General features: G+C 40.4%; 1 protein-coding gene across 1 annotated transcript; it reads left to right on the top strand.

Annotated features, from left to right (window-relative positions):
* The first annotated feature begins 797 nt into the window (after positions 1-797).
* On the top strand, positions 798-20,291 carry LMO4 (LIM domain only 4). The gene is made up of 5 exons (XM_007423783.3): positions 798-1,512; positions 4,097-4,335; positions 11,205-11,301; positions 11,625-11,780; positions 15,691-20,291. The coding sequence occupies exons 2-5, from the start codon at positions 4,100-4,102 to the stop codon at positions 15,697-15,699; spliced, it is 498 nt and encodes a 165-aa protein (XP_007423845.1). The 5' UTR covers positions 798-1,512; positions 4,097-4,099; the 3' UTR covers positions 15,700-20,291.
* The last annotated feature ends 900 nt before the right edge of the window (positions 20,292-21,191 follow it).

The raw sequence follows: 21,191 nt of genomic DNA, 5'->3' as shown, positions 1-21,191 counted from the left end.
TTTGAGAATAAAAACCTTGCCCCTTCGCGAGCGGCGCATTTCACCAAGTCCGGCGTTACGCAAGAGGGCTTCGCGCTCTTATTCCCGTTTACCGGAACGTTCACACGAAGTCCGAAAGCAGCCCGTTCCCAAATCAACCTGCGCAGAACGGGCGGCAGACCAGGGCTGCAATTTTACGCCCAACACTATGGGAACACTGCATCGCCTCCCTCGAGCTGACTTTGAAGGCGGCCTGTGTTGCAGTGAGCGGGGGGGAAACGAAATACACGTCTACTGCGTGTCCCAAGTTGTTCTCTCCCGAAGTGAGACGCTCCTACCCAGTGGTAGGAGATCTATGGGATCCTAGGAAGAAATAAGCTCTCGGCCAGTTTGGGAGTTGGTGGCCTTATGCGAATAAAGTGAGCAGGGACGGGACGGGACCGCACCCCGAGTAAATGTGGCCGGGTGGAGGCCCCGACGGCAGGATCGCGGGGCCGCCGCCGCGCTAATCAGTGGGGCGGAGAAGGTCTCCCGTCCCAAGGAAGAGCGGAGCGGCGATGGCGGCGGCATCGGCGGCGGCGCCACCCTCCCGCTCTGCCCTGGCTTCTGCCGCGGCGCTGCTTCCGAGCCGACTTAACGAAGCCCCGACTCCTCTCCGCCTTCACTGCGCCCCCGCTCCCCCTCCCTTCCCCTCATTCCTTTGTCTTCTTCGGGATTGGCAGGTTTTATTATTCCGCCTGAACAAGCTGCGGGCGGATTGGGCGAGGCGCCGTGACGCGAGGGGCCGAGCCGCGAGCAGTTGGGATTTTGCTCTGTCAGTAACACATGGGCAAGAGCGGCGCAGAGAAGCAGCGAGGGCGCTAGCGAGAGGGGCCTCCCTGCACGTCCTGCCGCCGCCGCCACCTCCGCGGCTCCTGCTCGGCGGAGGAGCAGCAGGAGAAGACGCCGCGGCGGTTGCCCCGCTCCGGCTCCTTTCCTCCGCCCCAGGACCGTAGTTGGCGGGCAACGAAGAGCCGCCTGGGCAAGCCGCCGGAGCTCCCGCAGGGCTGGAGGAGGAAGAGGTGGCGGCGGAAAAGGGGCCGTGGGGGGAGAGCGAGCGGGCGGGCGGGCGCGCGCGCGCTCCGAAGTGCGGCCACATCTGCCAAAACTTAACCCAGCGATTGCAGCAGAGAGCGGCGGTGGCGGCGCCCGTGCTCGCTTTTGGCAGCCCAGGAGCCGCGGAGAAGCTCTGCAGCTCCTCTCGAGGGGAAGCCTCGGCGGTGGAAGGAAGGAAGGAAGGAAGAGAAGGAAGGGCTGAAGCAGCCGTTTCCCGGACATTTACCCCCTTCCCCCTCCCTGCGTCTCCTAGCCGTGGGGCTGGGGATTCTCGTAGGCTGAGGGCACCGCTGTAGCCCAGCAAAAGCTGCGGGGGTGGCTTTTCGAAGAATCAGCGAGAGACCCTTCTCGGGCGAGAAAGCCTTTTCGTCTCCCGAGCGCTCTCCCGACGCCTCCACCACGTTATCCACGGCCTCTTGCACCATAGAGGGAAAACAGGTAAGACGGGCGCGTCTTTCTGGGGCTGGCTGTTATTTGGGCAGGTTCCCAGTTGGGCCCCCCTCCCTCCTTCGCCCCCCCGGTCCGGAACTGGAAGTCAGGGCGAGCCTCCTCCTCGGGACCCGCGGAGGCTTGGTCGCCTGCCAGTGCTGCGAGCTAAGCGGCTGCGGGGCCGCCCCGCGGCGGCGTAGCGGGAAAAAGGCGTCCTGCCCCGCGCGCGCCGCGCTTCCTCTTTGCCTGAATCTGCTTGCGAGTCCCGGAGGTGGGAGGACGGTCACCCACTTTCTTTGTAGTAACATTATTTTGAAACAGTGGCAGGTTGGGGAGGGTCTTAAGTGAGCTGTTTTCTGTGTTCTCCCTCTTTTTCTTCCTCTCCCTCCTTTTTGTTCACGGGAAATCTGATGAATCAACCTAATTAAAACCAAGCCGTGAATTAAGCATCCCCGTTTTTGTACTACAAATTGCAAGCTCTACGTTCGTCCCTCCCTCGGTCTCCATTAAAATCACCAGAGACGTTGTTAAAAGGAGGGAGGGTGTGTTTTGCCTCTAGCTGCCAGCTCGCGCTCTCTCTCTCTCTCTCTCTTTTTTGTTTCATTGCCTCTGTTCCGGGACCTAAATTGGTTGGCTGTGTAATTACCAGAGTAAGCCTATTTAACTTAAAAGCTTTCCTTCTCTTTTTCTGCCATCCTTCCAACTCCAAATGAAACTTGAGGAGAACCTATCCTTAAGTTATCAGGGAGTCACTTTCTGGTTAGCCTTCTTGATTTGGCCTCTTTTTGATTTAATCAGCATTAAGGTATTGCCTGTCCTTAAGAGCTTTAGCTTAATGGGGTTACTGGACGCTTCTGTCCCCGTAACATTTCCCTCATATATAATATTTACCTTTCAAAGCAGATGGGGGAGCAAATCAGTGGGGTTTGTGTGTGTCTGTCTACAGAAGGTCTCCACGGGGTTTATATAATTTGAAATCTGTTTGTTTTAAATAAAAATAAGAAATGCAGATTCATATTGCTGGAAGTGGTAACAAAAGGCCATTCCGTGAGTTAAATGCATCAGAAATCAATTTACATAAAGGTATATGGTGCATTCAGAGAAATGCAATGCTAATGGCTTTTAGAGTGGTTCTCTTTCCCAAGTCTTGGGGTTTTTAGTTACAGTCTTAATTGGTGCAGTTCGCAGTCTGGTTTATTGTGTGGTCATCTGAAACATATGATCAGGAGTTATTTTGAAGGAAATCCTGTTTGTTTTATTCTTTTTTTTTAATGGCCTATTTTAAGGAACCTAAAGCTGCTGTTGAAATGAAGTTAGGCAAGTAGCAAGGAAAGTTTGTGTGCTTTTTCTCTTCAGGGTGGGGGTCTTATTAAATAAATAGATGCCTTAGATTGAACAAGTACAGCTTAGGAAGGACAAAGGCAAAAATGGGCTGCTAAATTGGCAGTAAATAACTTGATACTTTATCACAGAACTGACAGAAGGGGCACTCCTGTTTTGGATGCTGGAGCAAATTAATCTGTTTAGAATAAACTTTATGAATTGGTTCCATTATTAATCTCTCCATTGCCCTGCTCTTGGAAGCGTTATTAGAAAGCAACAAAGACATCTGTGTATGTGCATGTATACTGTGTGTGTATATGTGTGTGTGTGTATATATATATATTAAAAAATAGCTATTTTACAGGCAACCATGCTTAGCTGTTTCCTGAGTGGGGCATACTTGATTGATCTATACCTCTCTGCTATTACTACAAAACTCCCCCCCCCCTTTTTAGGGCAACAAAGCATTTAGCATTTAAATTGCTGATCAAGGGCAGATTAGTAAAACAAAGGTAGATTGTGTTTGTATAGGAAGTTAACAGGCTTCTTAAAGTCTAGTGATCCATTATTTTTCTTGGGAGGTGGGGCCCCATTGCATTTGATCTTTTTTAGAACAAATAAATTAGGACAATCATGGTTGGGAGCCCCTGCAGATAACAATGGCATGAAAAAGGAGACCTTGAAAAACCAGTTTCACAACTTTTTGGTTTTTTCCAGAGATTACTTTCCTGCCTAGAACTAAACAATTTCCTGAAGTCTTCCCAATTTTGCGATTTGCAACTCTGCTTCCCTTCTCTGCTTTGTAATTGGTTTTCTTCTATCTGGGTTTTCTGCCCTTCTAGTTTTAGTGTTATGGGCCCCAACCATTTATATCTGGGAGGGCCAACTAGACTGTGTGACTCCAGGTGTGTGTACTTTCCTGGCAACAAACAAAGCAGGGGTCACTCTAAGTTTGACAGGAGCATTGCAAGCTAAAACTGTCACTGGGCACCACTAGCCAACTTGGAAAGGAGGCGGCTAATTAACCCAGAACAAAGACTTGGAAAAGTAAACAAGTGGCTGTTCCCCATCTTTCTCTCTTCTCTCCCCCTAGGAAGTGCTGCATTAAGCAGGCAAATTGCATGGGCTGTTTGCCTGAAAATTAACCCTATCTTCCTTCCTACCTACCTTCCTTCCTTCCTTCCTTCCTTCCTTCCTTCCTTCCTTCCTTCCTTCCTTCCTTCCTTCCTTCCTTCCTTCCTTCTTTTTTTTTTCTTTTTTTCCTATCCAGACCATGGTGAACCCAGGCAGCAGCTCGCAACCCCCCCCTGTCACCAGTGGCTCCCTCTCATGGAAAAGATGTGCAGGCTGCGGGGGAAAGATTGCTGATCGCTTCTTGCTCTATGCCATGGATAGCTATTGGCACAGTCGGTGCCTGAAGTGCTCCTGCTGCCAAGCCCAGCTGGGAGAAATTGGTACATCCTGTTACACTAAGAGTGGCATGATCCTGTGCAGAAATGACTATATCAGGTGAGCCGGGTGGAGGGAAAGCAGGCTGGTTCTTTGAAGGAGACGCACGTATACAAAGTAAAGGTTGAGCTAGAAGTAACCCCATCTGCAGATAGTAGTTCAGAACTAGAAGCTTGATTTTATAAGGGCGCTTCCTTTCCCGGATAGCAAGAGGAAAGTTGGAGAGATGTGAATAAATTAACTTTTGAGATGCTCCTGAACTTTTAAGAATTCCAGCTCACAGTCAGCTGCGAAAAACTATTATCTTGCAAGAGTAGAATTGGGTTTCTCTGCCACCTTAAAAAAATTCAAGAATAGAGCTAACTAGGACTTGTTTGAAAGGATAAAGTAATGGTTTACTGTAGTATTTTCAATAAGAGGGTTTAGAATGATGCTTTTTTTGTATATGTGTTGTAAAAGTGTTGATCAACTGTTGATGATGTGGTGACACATACCCAAAATTGTAGCCCAATAGTAATGTTATGTTCATATTGCTGGAGGGCTTATTTTTCAATGGTGAAGGAATACTGTATGTAGATGGATAAGCACTTAAATATCTCTAATTACATAAAACATTCACCTCACTTTTTCAATATCAGATTTCTTTTTCTAATGCAAACTAATTTTTAAAGCAGTTAACAGAAAGAATTTTAAGAGGTCAGGTACCTATTGGATCTTTTCAGGTGAACTTGAGCTCCTTTAAACTAATTTGAAAGGAGGCATTTTGAAGGATTACACATTTAATTTGAGTAAATGGCTTGATAGACTGATGCACATGAATGCTTTGAGGGGGTGTTCTAGTTCAGCAGCCAGTAATTAAACAGCTTCCTTCCCCCCCGCCCCCCAGCATGGAAAGAATGTGAAAAAAAGGCATATGGGGTGTTGTTTGAGTAGTCTTCATCTTCGGACTTTATAGCCTATATTTATAAAAGTGTCTTAATGCCTGAGAGGGTGAAAGAACCAGTTTCATGGTTGAATATTTTCCTTATACCCCTGCCTCAGATGTTGGGGTGTTTGGCTATAAATATTTCAAATGCTTTACTGGTAGAATTTGTACAGGACTATAGAATAGCAAGATGTAGTGCTGTGCTGAATTTTGGCCATCCTATACTGATATTTGAGAATAAAGCACCAAAGAGGTTTTTGCTTGCTTGTAATGTATTATTTACCCTTTTTTTCTGCAGGCACTTTCAGTCAGCTAAATAGAATACAGGAAAAAAAGTCATTGAAAGATTTTAGGCAGCTTCCAGTATTAATTTTGCTAAGCATCTAGATTTTTAGAACAAATGATAAAACACAAGTTTGTGCAAGCTTGCACAGATGTATTCTTGATCTCTGTCCGAAGCAACTACATAAGCGAGACAGAATTCTAATTAAATAGAGCAGAACGGTTAGAAAAAGAGGTTTGTTTGAAGTGGAAAAATTGACACTACTGTTCAGATTCAATGAACAGTACAGATTTTGTCTCTTTCTACTAAAACCGTCAAACAAACCTCTTATGATCACTACTAATTAAAAAGAGAAGTTCTCTACTGTATCCCTGAGGCAAGTTCAGACCAGCTTATTGGAATCTATCCTTCAGGTTTTTATGTGGCCAAAAGATATTGCAGGTTTCGTACAGGGCTGTTACAAATAGGATTCTTTATCCGACGGTAAACGTGAACTGATTTTTATTCCATCAGCCTGACTTTTCTGTAGAACCAAGTAGTTTGCCTGGTAAAATGAAGATCAGGACATTTTAATATATCAGGTATGTGCTTCTGGAAGTCTGTCTGTTCCATAGAACAAAGGGCTACTGATCTAAGTATATAAAAAAGACTAGCTTTTCCACTGGTATCCAAAATGCTTTCAGCATACCTAAGTGGAAATCCTAGTCTACCGAGAAATAGGATGCAACCATTTTATCGGCATTCGGTCTGGTGCATATGGTTTTTATAGAGGAGGGGCAACAAGAGGTGATGGAAAGAAGAGTCCTCCAAAGTCCCATTTTGTTCTATGGGCTGCGTGCAGAAATTCCAGCGATGATTTTAATTAGAGTTACAGTAGGATGCTTTCATTATAAAGCTGAGAGGAGAATTGATTATGCAGACCTGAAATGAAAGCCTATGACTGCTTTAAGACTGTGATAGGAGCAGATTTGCCTCCCCCTCTTTTTTTAATCAAGGGGCTTTTACACTGACTTTGAACTGTAGTTTTTCAAAACTGGGCTCAAAACAGCTACAGATTGCACTGGCAGCTTAAGGATGCTTGTGTGCATGTGTAAAGGCATGGAAGTCCATTGACTTTTTTCTGGCTCCTTAACTTGCAACCATAGTACTCTAAGTGAACCAGGGAGGGGGGAGAGTTGGAAAGGAGGAGGTGATGGGCAGCCCTCCCAGCCATGAGATTCTAGATAAAGCGGCAGCAGTGTGGCAGTGAATCTGCACAATTAAGAGCTTTAATTAGTGTCTCCTCCATTTTCTCTTAGTTCTGATAGGTTTTATCTAATGAGATCTCATCCCTGGCTTAGATCTGCCTGGAATGACGTGTCCGAAATGAATGAGTGCGGTGTCGCAAACAAAACATTTAATTAACAAAATTGGCCTTGGAGAGAGCAAGAGAGAATTGGCTAGGGTGGATTTGAAAAGTGTGGTGGTGGGGAAGCAAAATAGGCTTTTCTTAAAGGGCTAGTGCCTTAGCACCCATCTATATCAATGGCTATTTAATATGGTTTAATATGTCCCATCTGGAATCCATTGCTGGGGAGGGGTGAAGAGAGAGAAGGGTGCCTATTTTTTTTTCTTTTGCTTTAATTAAGGTTCAGATCAAATGGTTTTGTCCTTGGATGGAATGGGCTATTCAGCTTCCCCCACCCACCCTGCTAAGGCCCATGGAGTATTTGACATGCCAGGGCAGGCACTCGGTCCCTATTTCAACAGGCAAAAGATGCTCTATTTTCTCCTCGCTGCTCATTGCCATTCACGTGGTTGTCCGCAGTCTGAGCTACTTGAGGAGGGGAGGAAAGCAAGGGAGCCGCCAGGCAGCGAGTTCATTTTTCTGGTAATCAACAGCAAGCTGCTATATTCAGGGAATGCTGTCCCTTTAATTGAACAGGCTAGGTAATTAAATGGCATTTTTCCAATAGGACGTGCTAGGTAAATCTAATAGTTGGTTATTTAATATCACTTTGAAGTCTGCCCACTCAAGCACAATGACAGCACAGGAGCATGTGAACTATTAGCTTGGAAAAAAAAAATCCAGGATCTCAAAAATTAATTAAATCGCATGCAATTTAGGGGGAACGTTTATCTTGATTTGTCATAACAGAATTAATTCAAGGCCTCCAATTCACTTGGGGGCAGATCTGTTACTCTGAATTAACCAAGCGTAATTTGGCTGATTTTTTTTTCTCTCCCCCCCCTCACCCCCCAATGCAGTACTTGCACATCCTCCTTTCTTCCCCTTTTCAGTATTGATAGCCTTTGGTGTTTTTAAAGTGCTGGGGCTATAGTTATGCTGAAGTACCTTTAATCAACTTGGCTCCAGGCATCATTTTCTATGTAACCTTTGTTCCATACAACATCGAGGGCAGAATTTGGATCCAGTTGGAAAACCAATTGCCTTGGATCGGTAGCTTTGGATATGTCTTTTTTTCTGAGGAGAACTTTTGGAAGTAGTTGTCCGGCCGCTCTCTTCCATGCAAGGGACAAAGGAGGCCATGAGCTATCAGTGCAGAGATGTTTGAATTCTACAGTTCTCAAAATCCATTTTTTCTCTTTTTTTTGGTATTAGTGTTTGTAATTTAGTTGCAAAGCATGCAAGCTGAGTTAACTGCATTTTTGAGCAGCCTGAGCTAGAAACTCCTTGATCTCATTCCCACTGTCCTGCTTTAAACTTCTAGCAGCCATGTGGATGGTGCTGGGAAGAGAGGTGAGTTAACACTGAGGTGGCTCTTTGGTAGACTTTCTTTCATCCATATATGCAACTTTGCAATGTTGGTGATTGATTTTGTTGCCCAAATGTTGAAATATTAACAACCTCCTTAGACTCCAGGACCCAAAGAGAGGAAACTGAAACCACTTCTGTCATTGCAATTAAAGAGTCCCCTGGCTTTAATTAGCCTGACCTGGGGTATCTCTCCTCCATTGCTGGAGTTAAAGAAAAAAGAGACCATTAAAGTCCATTCTGAGACTGATAGCTTCCTAATTTAGTATCTAAAGCCTCCAGCCTTTTAAATTAAATACTGTCCTGGACAGTCTCCCTGATTAGCTAATTAACTTTCCTTTCTCACAGAACCCATGTAAAAATAACTTTTCAGCAAAGGAGGTAGTTAGGAGTCATTGTCTTTCTACTCAGGAAAATAAAATTTCTCCAAAACTATCCACTAAACCCGCTACCTTATAAAAGCAATCCTGTTAATGAAGAAGAAAAATCGAATTGCACTTTTGAAAAAAAAAAAAAAAAAGTAGGTGGCCTGAACACTTTCTTTTTAGTAGCCCAAATCTACATATTAAATATCTGCGGAACATCTTTAATTATAATTTTCAGTTGCAGATGTTCTTTTACAAAGAAGACAAATTGTTCTAGGCTGAGGCTTTATGCGTGGAGTCTAAATGAGCAGGTACTTTCTTGGATTATTGTCGGACTTCTGCAGTGATTAAAATCTGTTTAGTTTAGATTTCAGACACACAGCTGCCTTTAGTTGGGGAAACTTGTATAGCACATGCCTGACGAAGAGCTGAGGCCCAATGAAATCGGAAGCATTATATTTGATTTCAGTGGGCTAGTGTGTTCCAGCTCCCCTCTTATTCCACAGGAGGTTGTGAAAAGTTTTTATGTCTTTAGGAGAAGTAGAAGGGTGTGGGTGTGTGCATATTTTTTAAGGAGAATGCATTTTTCAGAAGAGAGCACTCACACAATCATGAAGTTTACCTTTTGTAGCAGTGAAAAAGTCTTCATTTATAATAGCATTACCACTTGGGCCCTAGTTCTAGCAAACATACCTAAAGCAGCCTTGCCTGCTGCCTTTCTAAGTGACTTCTTTCTGGCTGTTACCATTGATGATAAGTGGGAAAGGGGTTTGGGTGAAAACTAATATACATAGTAAAGCTTTGGATGGAGGCAAGGTGGTTCTTGCAAATACTTTGAAGCGGTCCTACTGATTGAGCAGATAGCAGAATAGCACCCCTTCAGTTTTCTAGACGGTGAAGGCACTGTATTAGTTCAGTGTTCTCTTTGTACCCATTCTAACTGGTAAGAAAGTGTCAGTGTGTTGCGGATCTCAGACTAATTAGTTTTGAAATGGAGTTTTGATTGAACTCTTCAAATCGATGCTGCTGCAAAATTTGTTTCTCAGGCTTCCTATTAAAAGCCATCTTAAGGGGCAGTTTTACTACTCTCCCTGTCGTTCAGTCGATACATTTAATAACAACTTACAGGCTATTTTCAATAAAGTGGCGACAGCAAATTAGTAGTTTGAACATGACAAGCCTCCCTCTGCAAGCACTGATTCTGGAAAACTCAAAGCAATTATTTTTTCCTCTCTCTCTCCTTGATACAGAAGTATGCAGTAAACATTCAGATTAAAGTGTTTTCTGAAAAAAACACATCCTCCAAAATAATGCCCATGTACAATTTCATGACTTTACTGTTGGGGGGGGGTAGGCAGTGCAAATAAGTAATCTTTACTGCAACAGCAGTGCAATAATTTGGCAAGTTCTAATGCTTCCTCCCCCCATATGCTGTGGGGTGATGGTAAAGAAAGGGAATCAGTGTGAGCCTGCCAGCTACTTTGGATTTCTGTTCTGCTGTGAGATGGTTGAGGGTTCATCATTATAGGTTATTGTTGATGCAGTAGGGAAAAGGAAAAAAAAAAAAAAAGGGAAAAAAAGCTTTTTACAGAATGTGTGTTAAAATATGTACAAAACAGAGAATCATCAATATTTATTAAAGTATATCTCAATGCAGTAGAAAAATTGTATATGTTTTTCTACAGTCTTCCTCCCCCCTACGCCTTTTTTTTTCTGCCTCCTTTCTCTCTCTCTCTCTCCTTTCCCTCTCTTTTGCTCTCTCTCTCCCCCTCCTCTCCTCCCCCCCCCCCATGGCAGATGTTGTGGTCTCATTTGATTGCATAGGAAAACTGCAGTGATACAGCAAACACCCAGAGAGATATGATGACAAATGGGTCCAGATCCCGGTAAATTACTTTCTGCTCAAATCGAAATTTCATTCAGTTTGTTGCTAGCAGAGATGAAGTAATCTAAATTGTGGACTCAGGAGCAGATAGAGGGAAGTTGGAGCAAGCATTTCATTATCGAGAGAGAGAGAGAAGGTTAGGATGAAAGAGATGAGCAGAGGCAAATCTAAAGTGTTGACACCATGATTGAAAAGGTTAACCCATACACATTATATATCAACCTGGATAGCCGAGAGTTTCTAATGGAAACTCTGCCCTGATGGAGGTTTACTGGAGTTTCAATACACTGAGCATGATGTCGTCTTAGATATACAATCAAATCCTCTTAACCCTTTTGATGACTCATCTCTCAAGATATGATTAAAGTACAAAAAAGTTCTTCATATAATTTCAAGGACACAATACATTTAAACTCAAGTCATGAATTCTGTCCTGTTTTTTTATGACAAACCCAGTAATCTGATAAAAAGTGTGGAGAATTGCTTTGTGTTGCTAGATGGAATTCAATATTTTATTAGATCCTGCGCCTTCAAGTCTTGAGCAGCATGGGATGATTCTCAGTCGGTTTGGTGTGTATTTTGTCTTTTAAATTTATTGCATCCCAAAGTACGTAACCAGGTCTTGGAAGAGGATTTTATCAGTTGGAAATTGCTGTTTCAGTTCTGGCTTCTTTATTCACAGAGAAACGTATCAAGCATCAACTTTCTGTTTTCAGGTTATTTGGGAATAGCGGCGCTTGCAGTGCTTGTGGGCAGTCAATTCCTGCTAGTGAGCTGGTTATGAGGGCACAAGGGAATGTCTATCATCTTAAGGTAGGAAAACCTCTCTTTCCGATGTTTTCCCCTCCCTCTGTGAATAGTGCCATTTCTGCACTTACATCTGCTTTGGAAGAAGATTAACATCTCCTCTGAGTTCATCAGCGAGGGTTAGTTGTAAATGGAAAAGATTTCTAAGATGTACAAGTTGTCCTAGTGATTTGTGGGGCAACACACACATTTGAAAACACTGCTGAGTCCTAACAGGTGCCATATATTCTTTTACTTGGACACATCTATGTATACCTCTTGCTGTAATGCAATGCAGAGTATGTTTGGAATTCTAACTCCAAAGTTTACATTTGCTTTTGTTCACCCAGTGCTTTACGTGTTCTACCTGCCGAAACCGCCTGGTCCCTGGAGACAGGTTTCACTACATCAATGGCAGTTTATTCTGTGAACATGATAGACCTACAGCTCTCATCAATGGCCATTTGAATTCACTTCAGAGCAATCCACTACTGCCAGACCAGAAGGTGAATACTGAACAATTGTTAATAGGCCTTATTAAAGCTAAATCGAGATTAATTTCTTTTCAAACAATACTGCATATATCATTTCAAACAGCGTCACATGATTGAACTGTTAAACGGGATGCGTGTCTAAACATGAAGGTGTTTTAAGTAGTGCAATGATTCTCGTTTAATTTGAGTCCAATTTGTATGTGGATTTCAAAAACATATATGTATACGTATAGGCCACAGCTGTTCTGGTAGATGAACAGGCCATTGTGGATGCAAACGTCTTAAGTGCTTCTTGGATTATTAAGCTAATTGTGGTATATGGGATCGTTGCATCTGAAATCTAGTTGCCCTGTGTTTGGTTTGCCAGCTTGACTAGCCAAATCTTGGGCAGATGGTGGGGGGAGAAGACAATCTTCTTTTAGCTTCTTTTGATCACGTGCATGATATGTCCCTTAACTTCTGGTGCTAAAATATAATATGGTTTTTCTGAAGTTAGTGGAATAGGAAACAATAATGATCAACAGTTCTATTATATCTCTGCTGGAATTGGACAGTTTTTAGATCTATTTTAATCTCCCTAATAAGTCCCATAGCTATGCAAGTGAGTGCATTTTGATAACTGCAATGCCTAATTTATAATAATTACTGTCAACCTTCAGTTAAGGGACTGTTCATTCCACACTGGTCCAGAAAACTCTGAATGCACAAGTCTTGCACATAATTTTATTCGCATCATATTTCATACTGATTATGTATTGATGACATTGATTCATTTACTCTTTACAGCGCCTCTTGCATGGATATTAAATCTTATTGACCACAGATGAATTTTAATTTCAAATTGGTGATGGATTTTTCCATCAGCTCTGATAGTATATTTGACTTTTTCATCATTAACCCAGGCAGTCGCACAGTCCTGAGTTATTACATTGAAACAAAGTGCACACTTCACCTGGTAATTTTTTATGGATTTACAATAGGAACTTCATTAATGTCTGTTCTAAGGATAGCAAAGGAAAAAAAAATAACATTTATCTGTTAGTAAGAATTTTGAAGATAATATTTAAACCCATCTCCTGGACAGTCTGTGAATTCCGAAGCATCCAAGAGAATATAAACACACTCTGTCTTTAGAGGGTAAATATTTCAGAAAAATATTAGCTTCTCCCTGAATAGATAGAACCTTGCTACAATTGATAATTGCCATTTGTTTAGTAGTTACCATGCATGTCTTGCTCTTAAATAGGCCAGATGCAGTTAAGGACTCCTGTGCACATTATTTGGAAACAAACCTTTGAGTTTGATAGGAATTATTTCCAAATAAACTGGTTTAAGATATCTACGTTCTCTTGGTATTGTTTGGGAATCCAAGTGATTTATAATCTAGGTACAAGCTGATCTCCTTGCTAGTAAATAATGCCATTTTTAAAAAGTAATCAAGGTCTTTTATATTTGTTCCTGGTGACTGTGAGCATGTTTGAAGTCTAATATGCTTGGTTGTTACTTTATACATTTTCCCTGTGTGTTATGTGCTTTAGCAGTTGTAGTTAGAAGATAGAAATTGGTATACTAGAATTGCAAAGCTGAATCCATCTCCCAGACAGAACAGTTAAATAAAAACAGGATATTAACTGTGTTGCTGTAGTACATTAAAAGATGCGGGGGATGAATGGGGGCAGCAACATGTCATTCTTAGTGGGTAACTCTAGTCCAGTCTAGTAAGTAACTTAGCTAATTTCCTCACATAGCATTGGGTAAGGAGCTTCAAGGATGTAGCATTTTGGAAGCAAGTAGTTTGTTCTCCCATGCGTGTTGCATATTTTGGGGATAATATTCTGTACTTTACACAGAGGGAAGAATTGGATGCTGTCAGTTGTCAGTAACTACTTGGCAGGCATAGCCAAATAGTGCTAGAGAAGCCTGGGCTGTTTGATTTATTCAGGTTACATGATTAGAATCTGTCTCCCTACTTCATTCTTCACTAGTGGTATATGCATTGGGCCTTCCAGTCATCTAAAACGGAAGAGTTGAAACTGTTTCTCTTCTGTGCTGTGTATAGTGCCTGACTCAGTGTTTTGCTTTAATAAATACAAATGGAATCACTAACACAGATCCTTTAAAAGAAGGATAGAGCAGAATGTGTTTTTTTTTAAAATAGGAGATTAATCATCTGAAGTCAGCAAAGCAATTTTCAGAATTAGTGTAATAGAAATGAGGCCAATCAGTTTATTCTGTCCCTGGTTAGTATAAATTCTGCATCATGATCAGGAGTTCATATTGGCCCAGTGAGTCAAATATCTCCAGTGTTTCTGTTTCCAAAAAAGAGAAACTCTGTATCACAAGAAATGGAGCAAAACAGCACATCTCCATTGAGCATATCGAGTTTTCTTGAATCAGATATTGACTCTTAAGCCGTGCATTTAAGATTTGCCAGTCTTGCAGTTAGCTATATCTCAGGATGAGCAGTAACAGCATCTGTGGTCTGATCCATTCTTTTAGACTATCTGTTTTACTTAGCTGTGCCTGAATTTTACACAATAGTACACAAATTAAAGTAGAACTTTTTAGAAAATGTATCCTTTGTGGTTATACAAAGGATACTGGTGAAGGAGGAGTCACTAGTAATTTTGGGTATTAAAATCTTTATTTATATGGCTTTTTTTTAGTTTACTGTTTAAAAGATTATTATGCCACCCATTGCAAACTTTTGGTCATATTTGCAGCTGAGGAACTTTCTCTAGGGCAAGTTGTTTTGTTGTGTTGTATACTGGATTCCATCTCTCTCTTTCTTTTATTCTCCAACTCTGCAGACTGTTTTTATGGGGTATAAGATTTGCTTTCATTGGTGGTGACCAAAGCATTCCCTTTGATACGATTACGTTAGATTACGTTTTGCTATTCTTTCTCTTGCAGAGAAGCTTCTAGTTTACATATCATTCAACGATTCCCTTGTACTTACATAATTGGTATTGTCTGTGTCCATAGTAGAGGACACTTGATGCTCATTTATTAAATATGCTTGCTGGCTGCTCCCTAATCTTTGTTCTGGACAGACAAATTACCTTTCTCACACTGAGCATCAGCTCTGGGGAATTAAACCTCCAAGCTTCCACCAGTTTAATTAGCTTGAAAGTGGGGGGTTGCAGTTACTAATAGACCTCAGGCTTTTAGTAACTTCAAGGAAGGGTAAAAAAAAAAACTTCCTAGGAAATTCAAAATGTCATTTAAAAAACATAAAAATCTAATACATTATTTCATTTTCATAATTGCAAACAGATTGCATTTGAAAACTGTCGATCGTTTCTACTTTATCTCTGGAAGTTAGATTTCTGTCGAGCTAGGCATTTTTAATTATCACAATTCATTAACACATCACAGTGGAGGCACATGTTTGACTTTGTATATTACAGAGTTTATGTAACATTAACTAACATAGCAGATGAAGAATCTTAAATGGAAGGAAAATATTCCAAAATGTCTATATTTAGTTTTTGTGCTATGCAGCATGCTAACTAGCGTTGCTTTGGGGAGGGTATCTTATATGCTTTGACAGAATTTTTTTCCTAATTTAGAAGATCGCTTTACTTGGTTCTTCAAAGGCAAGGCATGTTATTTAATCCCAGTCCAAAGGAAATGCATCTTTTGTAAAAGAAATAAAAAGAGACTGTAGGATTTCTCACTAGAAGCATTTTTTTTCCTTTGGTGAAAGTATATCTTCTGTCAAAACTGCAGAAAATATTTTTGTGGTCTGTTTCTCAATTTGAACTCTTTAGGGACTTGGATGCGTATTGCAGAAAACCTTTAATCGAGTCACAGTTGGAATCTAATTTAATAGAATAAGCGAATCACAAGAAGACGAAAGCAGTCACGTTCAGCTCAAATCAAGCATTTTAGCTAAGATGCCCCTTTTTATTTCTTGCAGGTCTGCTAAAAGATCAGAGTACTGCAGAATGCGTGCCTTCATCTCAAACTTTGTTCATCACAGATGGATCCCATGTCTCCAGTAGACAAGTCACCTTTGTAGCTAGCATCAGTGCCAGCTTCATGCCATTGCACCTTCTTTACTCTTGATTGCCCTTCCCGCATTTATTGGTGTATTAAAATGACTGAAAACGAACATTAAGAACTCCATGAATCTGGGCTAATGGGAGACTGTAGAGAAAATGAAAAAAGTCCACCGGAGGAGAACAACTTTGGTGGGTGGGGAGGGGTGGGGCAAACGACTAATGAAGCTAATTCAGATAAGCTTTCAAGTCTGCTTTCTACCCTCATTAACAATTAGCAGGGCACTGGTGAGAATTTGTACCCTGTGTTTTACCTTAACAGCATTCTCTTTGCTCTTTGTATATTTAAGTGTTGTAGGAAATGTTTCAAAACTCAAACCTGAGCTAATGGAAAGATGGGGCTCTTGTGATAATCTATCACAAATACTTTTATTGTATCTCTGTAAAATACAATGTATGTATGCATGTAAGTGTGTTTTGTCCTAATGTTGCTACTTCCCATGACACAAAAAGAACAAGAAAAAGAAAAATCAAGCTCATAGCAGCAACTGTGTAGAATTTTCACCTATCCTAATTTGCTGAATGAAGAAGAAAAATCTTTTATTTGTGATACTTTCAGAGACATTTGCTCTAGTATGGTGTATTTAAATAATAAAAAACTTAAAATGAAAGCAACTGTAATTGACTTTGGACTTCAGTGCAGTGGGGCAAATTTCTATCAAGGAATGAAGTCATACATAGCTGTCACAATAAGTTAATTTTTAAAACCTGGTTTTCCTGCTTCCCAGTAGCTTTATGGCAAAAAGGAATGCATTGAAATCTGAATGAAGAGATACTTTTAGGAGTGCTACCAAACTCAAAAGTGATGTCTAATGTTTCAAGGATTTATTTCTATAGCAGCAATGTTTAATGGCAGTGCAGATTTAACTAAAGAATGTTGTGCTCACTTCACTTAAGTCATCCAGTTTTCATTAATGATAGGAAATGTATGTCTTTCTTAACATTATTAACGTGCTAACTGTAATAATTTTTTTGTGAATTCAAAAGCACATCTAGGAATTAGGGTAGTTTCTGAGTTGCCAAGTTACTCAAAAATGTCCTGGTTATGAACGTTTTGTTTAAAATGTCACATCATATCATAGCAAAGCATCCTGAGAAAAGAATTACATTTCTCATTTTTCTGCTGTAAAATAGCCCCTTCCTCCCCAACTATTAGTACTGTTTCAGTGCTGTGTAAGTGAAAACCTTTTTCAATGCTTTGGCAAGTACGGAATATGACCTACATGCAAATCTTTTTCTTGAACCCAATGAATCTGACAATCACCATAGTGTATATAGAGATAGAAACGCATCCAAAAGCTTAGAGTGGTATAGAAAATTCAAGGCAAGCGTACAAAAACTTCTTGTAATTAAAGTCTTATGTGTGTGCCCTGTAGACAAAGTCTATAAATTGGAAACAATACTTTAAATATTGTAGTTGCTGGTTTATGGAGTTAATGAAGTGGCTAATAGTAGATTGATTTACACCAGTATTTCCCAACCAATTTCCAGGTGTGTGGACTTAAACTCCCCGAATTGTCATCAATGGCCATGCTGGCTGTGGAATTCTGGAAGTTGAAGCCCAGACATCTGTAAATTGCCATGGTTTGGAAACACTGGCTCTCCCAATTTCCTGAAAATTCTTTCGTGGGGAAATGTAAAGAGATGGCAATGAAATACATGGTTAAAATGGAGCAATCTATTTTGGCTTTTGGCACATGACATCATGGGGCACATTTTGTCCATCCCTAAAGACTGTAGCCCTGTAAATGTTTCCTTTCAACATCACCATGGAAATACTAATTTTTATATAGGTAGGGATGGAAGATTCATGCCACAGCAGAGAAGTTGCCAAACATGACCCAAAATACTCTTTGTAATTATGGATAAAAAGTGTCCTTCAAGCTGAATTTGATTCTGGTGATTTCATGGACACATATCCAATTTCATACAGACACAACTTATTACCTAAAACATGATACTCTACGTAAGATTGGCAGATTTTTTTTTTTTTTTTACTCTATAAATGACTAATAGCTCTGAGCGTTGGCTTGGAGATGTAACATGCAGAGTTCTGGCTTTTCATTAAATTTCACATATCTTCTTCATCTCCGCCAGCACAGAACAATTCAAGTATAAGCTGGGTTCCCCCAAAATAACATAATCCATGAGTAATTTATAGTCTAAATTTGTAGTGGTGCTTGATGTTGATCTGCCTGTAAGATAGTTTTGTGTGATCCATGCAAACTGAGGAAGGACATAAATTTTAAATTCCAAATGAATTCCTTGAAAATATTAATGTTCTCTGGAGTGAGAAGTATTGCATTGCTTTATTTCTGGCTAAGAAGATATATACATTTGAGGTTCCAGGGTGAAACTCTAAAAATAGGTAAAGTTAATTGCAAACTCCTTAAACTAAAGGATTTTAATGTACATATTTTAATTTTGATTAGATGCACAGTTAATTTATTGCATTTCCCGAAGAGTCCACTGAAACATTGGGCTGGTTCAGCTGTAATGCCGAACCATGATTTAGTACTACATGACTGAATCTTGGGTATTCTCCCCTTTGCGCTCTCCCTGATTTCCAAATGAGCCAGTTAAGGAAATTTGAATGTGGGAGGTGAAGATGGAAAGTGATTCTGTGACTCCTTCATGTATTGCCAAACAGGCTGTATTTTCAAGCTAAGCAACTGTGTGCTATCTGCAATTTATTGTGCTGTCTGTAAAGGACTTTACTTCACACCCACCCACCCAACTCAATATATGAAAACCCAGAGGCCAAGTAATAGCTTGCAAAGGTGTTTTACATCCAGAAGCAAACTCCAAACATATTTCCCTAAAATGTTGGAATCAGCAGAAGAGCGCTGAAAAGTTCTTTTGAGACAACATAGTCTCCTGTATTCACGCTGAAGATACTTCTTTTAAAAGTCATTCTTTTTATATATAAGCACTCATGCTATCATTAGAATTAAACATACTAGGGTTTTTTTTACTATTGTGTGATATAATCTAGAAGTACTAGAGAATAACTAATTTTCAATAAACCATATAGTGTGGCATTAAGCAATGAAAGAGGCTAAAGTTCATTAAAGACTTCAAATAAGCTTTTTATGTGCCTGGTTCTTAAAGCACTGCTACCTATATAATAGCTTAAAATATTGTCTTAAGTTGCAGACCTTATAACATTACAAATGTCTCTTGTGTTAGCATAATCCACGTGCAAGTGATAAAGTCTGCTTTGATGTGCTAAATTGGAGGAGGATTGTTTGGGCTATGAATATATGATGGAACATCTTTAACTTGATTGGGACAAAGCATGACGAAAATGAGATGTATGAAACAATAAAAACAGGTCTTTGTGGTGATGAAGATGCTTGTGTGACTTGGTATAAGGCAAGACAGTTTGGAAATTTGGTCATCTATGATCAGTGGGAAAGGTAATTTCAACATGCTTGCTTTTTTCCTTCATTCTTTCCTAACTTAGTGCTGCTTAGAGATGTGTTGGACTGCGGCTCCCATTATCATCATGTAGTATGGCCACAGGTGAGTGTAGCAGTCCAACATATCTGGAGGGCAATAACTTGGGAAAAGCTGGTCTATGCATTTGTTACAGCATGTCTCTTGAATGTGGTATGTATAATATATGGTTTCATACAGATGAATTAGAAATATTTGGCGCTCACAAAATATAATTGTACCAATGTGAAAGCATTCTTGTAAATAGGTACAATTGTCATATTAGTTTTATGCAGAAATAGTAATCAATTGTTAACTCTTTTTAATGAACTAATTTTGCAAAAGGGCTGCTCTCTAGCCAATTTTACATATCCAGTTTTCTAGTGATTTCTGCATATCCCACAGGCATGGGAGCATTTAAACTTCTCCAAGCTAAATTCTGTATCTAATGAAAGACTACTTTTTCTGTACTTCATAATTTTTCTTTAATTAGGTTATATTATACATTATATATTAACTTCTACTGTAAAAAAGCGATCATTCACACCAAAAAGAAAGGAAACAAGCATTGCCTTTAGAATTGGGGTGGAGAAGCTACAGGCTATGGCAGTACTTGTCTTAATCTTCATATGAAGTGACCCCCCCCCCAAAAAAAAGGAAGTTGGGCAAAAGAGCTATGCAATCCTCCAAATTGTGGCTACTTTGGTTGTAGTTCTGTTTTCATCTATCAATAGTTGTGCCCTTACATTGCCAGATCGATTTTTCCTGTGTGCCAACAGCTCTTTAATAGGAAAAAGTTCTCTGCCTCTCCATTAAAATGTTAATGACAAGGCAATGGAAGATTGGCTATCTGTGTTAACCATTTACTGTTTAGGGTAAAAAGGCTAAAATTCTTAACAAAGCAAGATTTATAATTTATTAGCAATTAGATTTATCATCATGATTCCAAAAGTTTGCAAGACTCCAATGCCTGAGAAATGTATTTCAAATAGCACTCGCCTAATAAAGATCATGAATGAGATTACGGCGTGTATAAGGTTTCTTTATGCTAAAGCTTTGGTGTGTGACTATCTTGGCTTGGATCACTGTTTGCTCTCCTGTGTCTTGATGTCATTGAACAGAAAGTCCCGGACTTCTATTGTCCTCTTTTCTTTCAGGTGCATGCCTGCATTGTTAGTCTGGCTTAGCTGTAAGAAAATTTATTACAGTTAAGTGGCAATTTGTTGCCATGAAACTGCAATTAAAGTATTACGGAGCAGCCATTTTAGATTAACGCACATTCAGAGCATGGGCAAGCACAGAACAGTTCTTGTTATCTTTACAGCATCTGAGCTCTGCATAACTGTAAAACTGTGACATGTTCACCTATGTCTTTTGTCAAGTTAAAGAATTTGAGCTCTCCGTGGAGCACCATGATCTCATCGCAAGCATAACGAAGAGGAAAGACAAGCTGGGACTGATTTTTTACAAGTTCAACCTGTGATGTATAAAGTTATTACCATATTTGGAGGGACTGTGAGTGTGTGCTGGAGGGAGAGGGGGTAGGAGAATTGCTTGTTTTAACTCTCCTAGGAATATGTATGCATTAAAGAGAGAAGGCTCAGACTGACTGGTAAAAAGGACTGCGGGCTGTGGACCGTGATGACAATAATATGCTCAGATCCTAACATGTTAGAGTTTTCTTTTAACAGAACGCCTGTTTTTCCTAATCACAATTAAAAGGAAGTCTGGGACACATATGATCTAAAGATAATGTCCAACAACAGATAATTCGTACATATTTAAATCACACAAGATTTATCTTAACATTAAAAATCTCTCTCTCTCTTTTTCCACTTCCAGCAGGAAGCTGTATATATCTTGATCGGACATAGACCTTGATTATAAGCAAATGAGCTTGGGAATAAATTCCACTGAAGCG

Source organism: Python bivittatus, unplaced genomic scaffold, assembly GCF_059951505.1.
Source record: "Python bivittatus isolate LINGU-HERP-01145 unplaced genomic scaffold, Pbiv_v1 ctg000700_np1212, whole genome shotgun sequence".
NCBI lineage: Eukaryota > Metazoa > Chordata > Lepidosauria > Squamata > Pythonidae > Python > Python bivittatus.
Note: the sequence above shows the minus strand (reverse complement) of the source record. Positions and strands in the feature narration are given on the sequence as shown.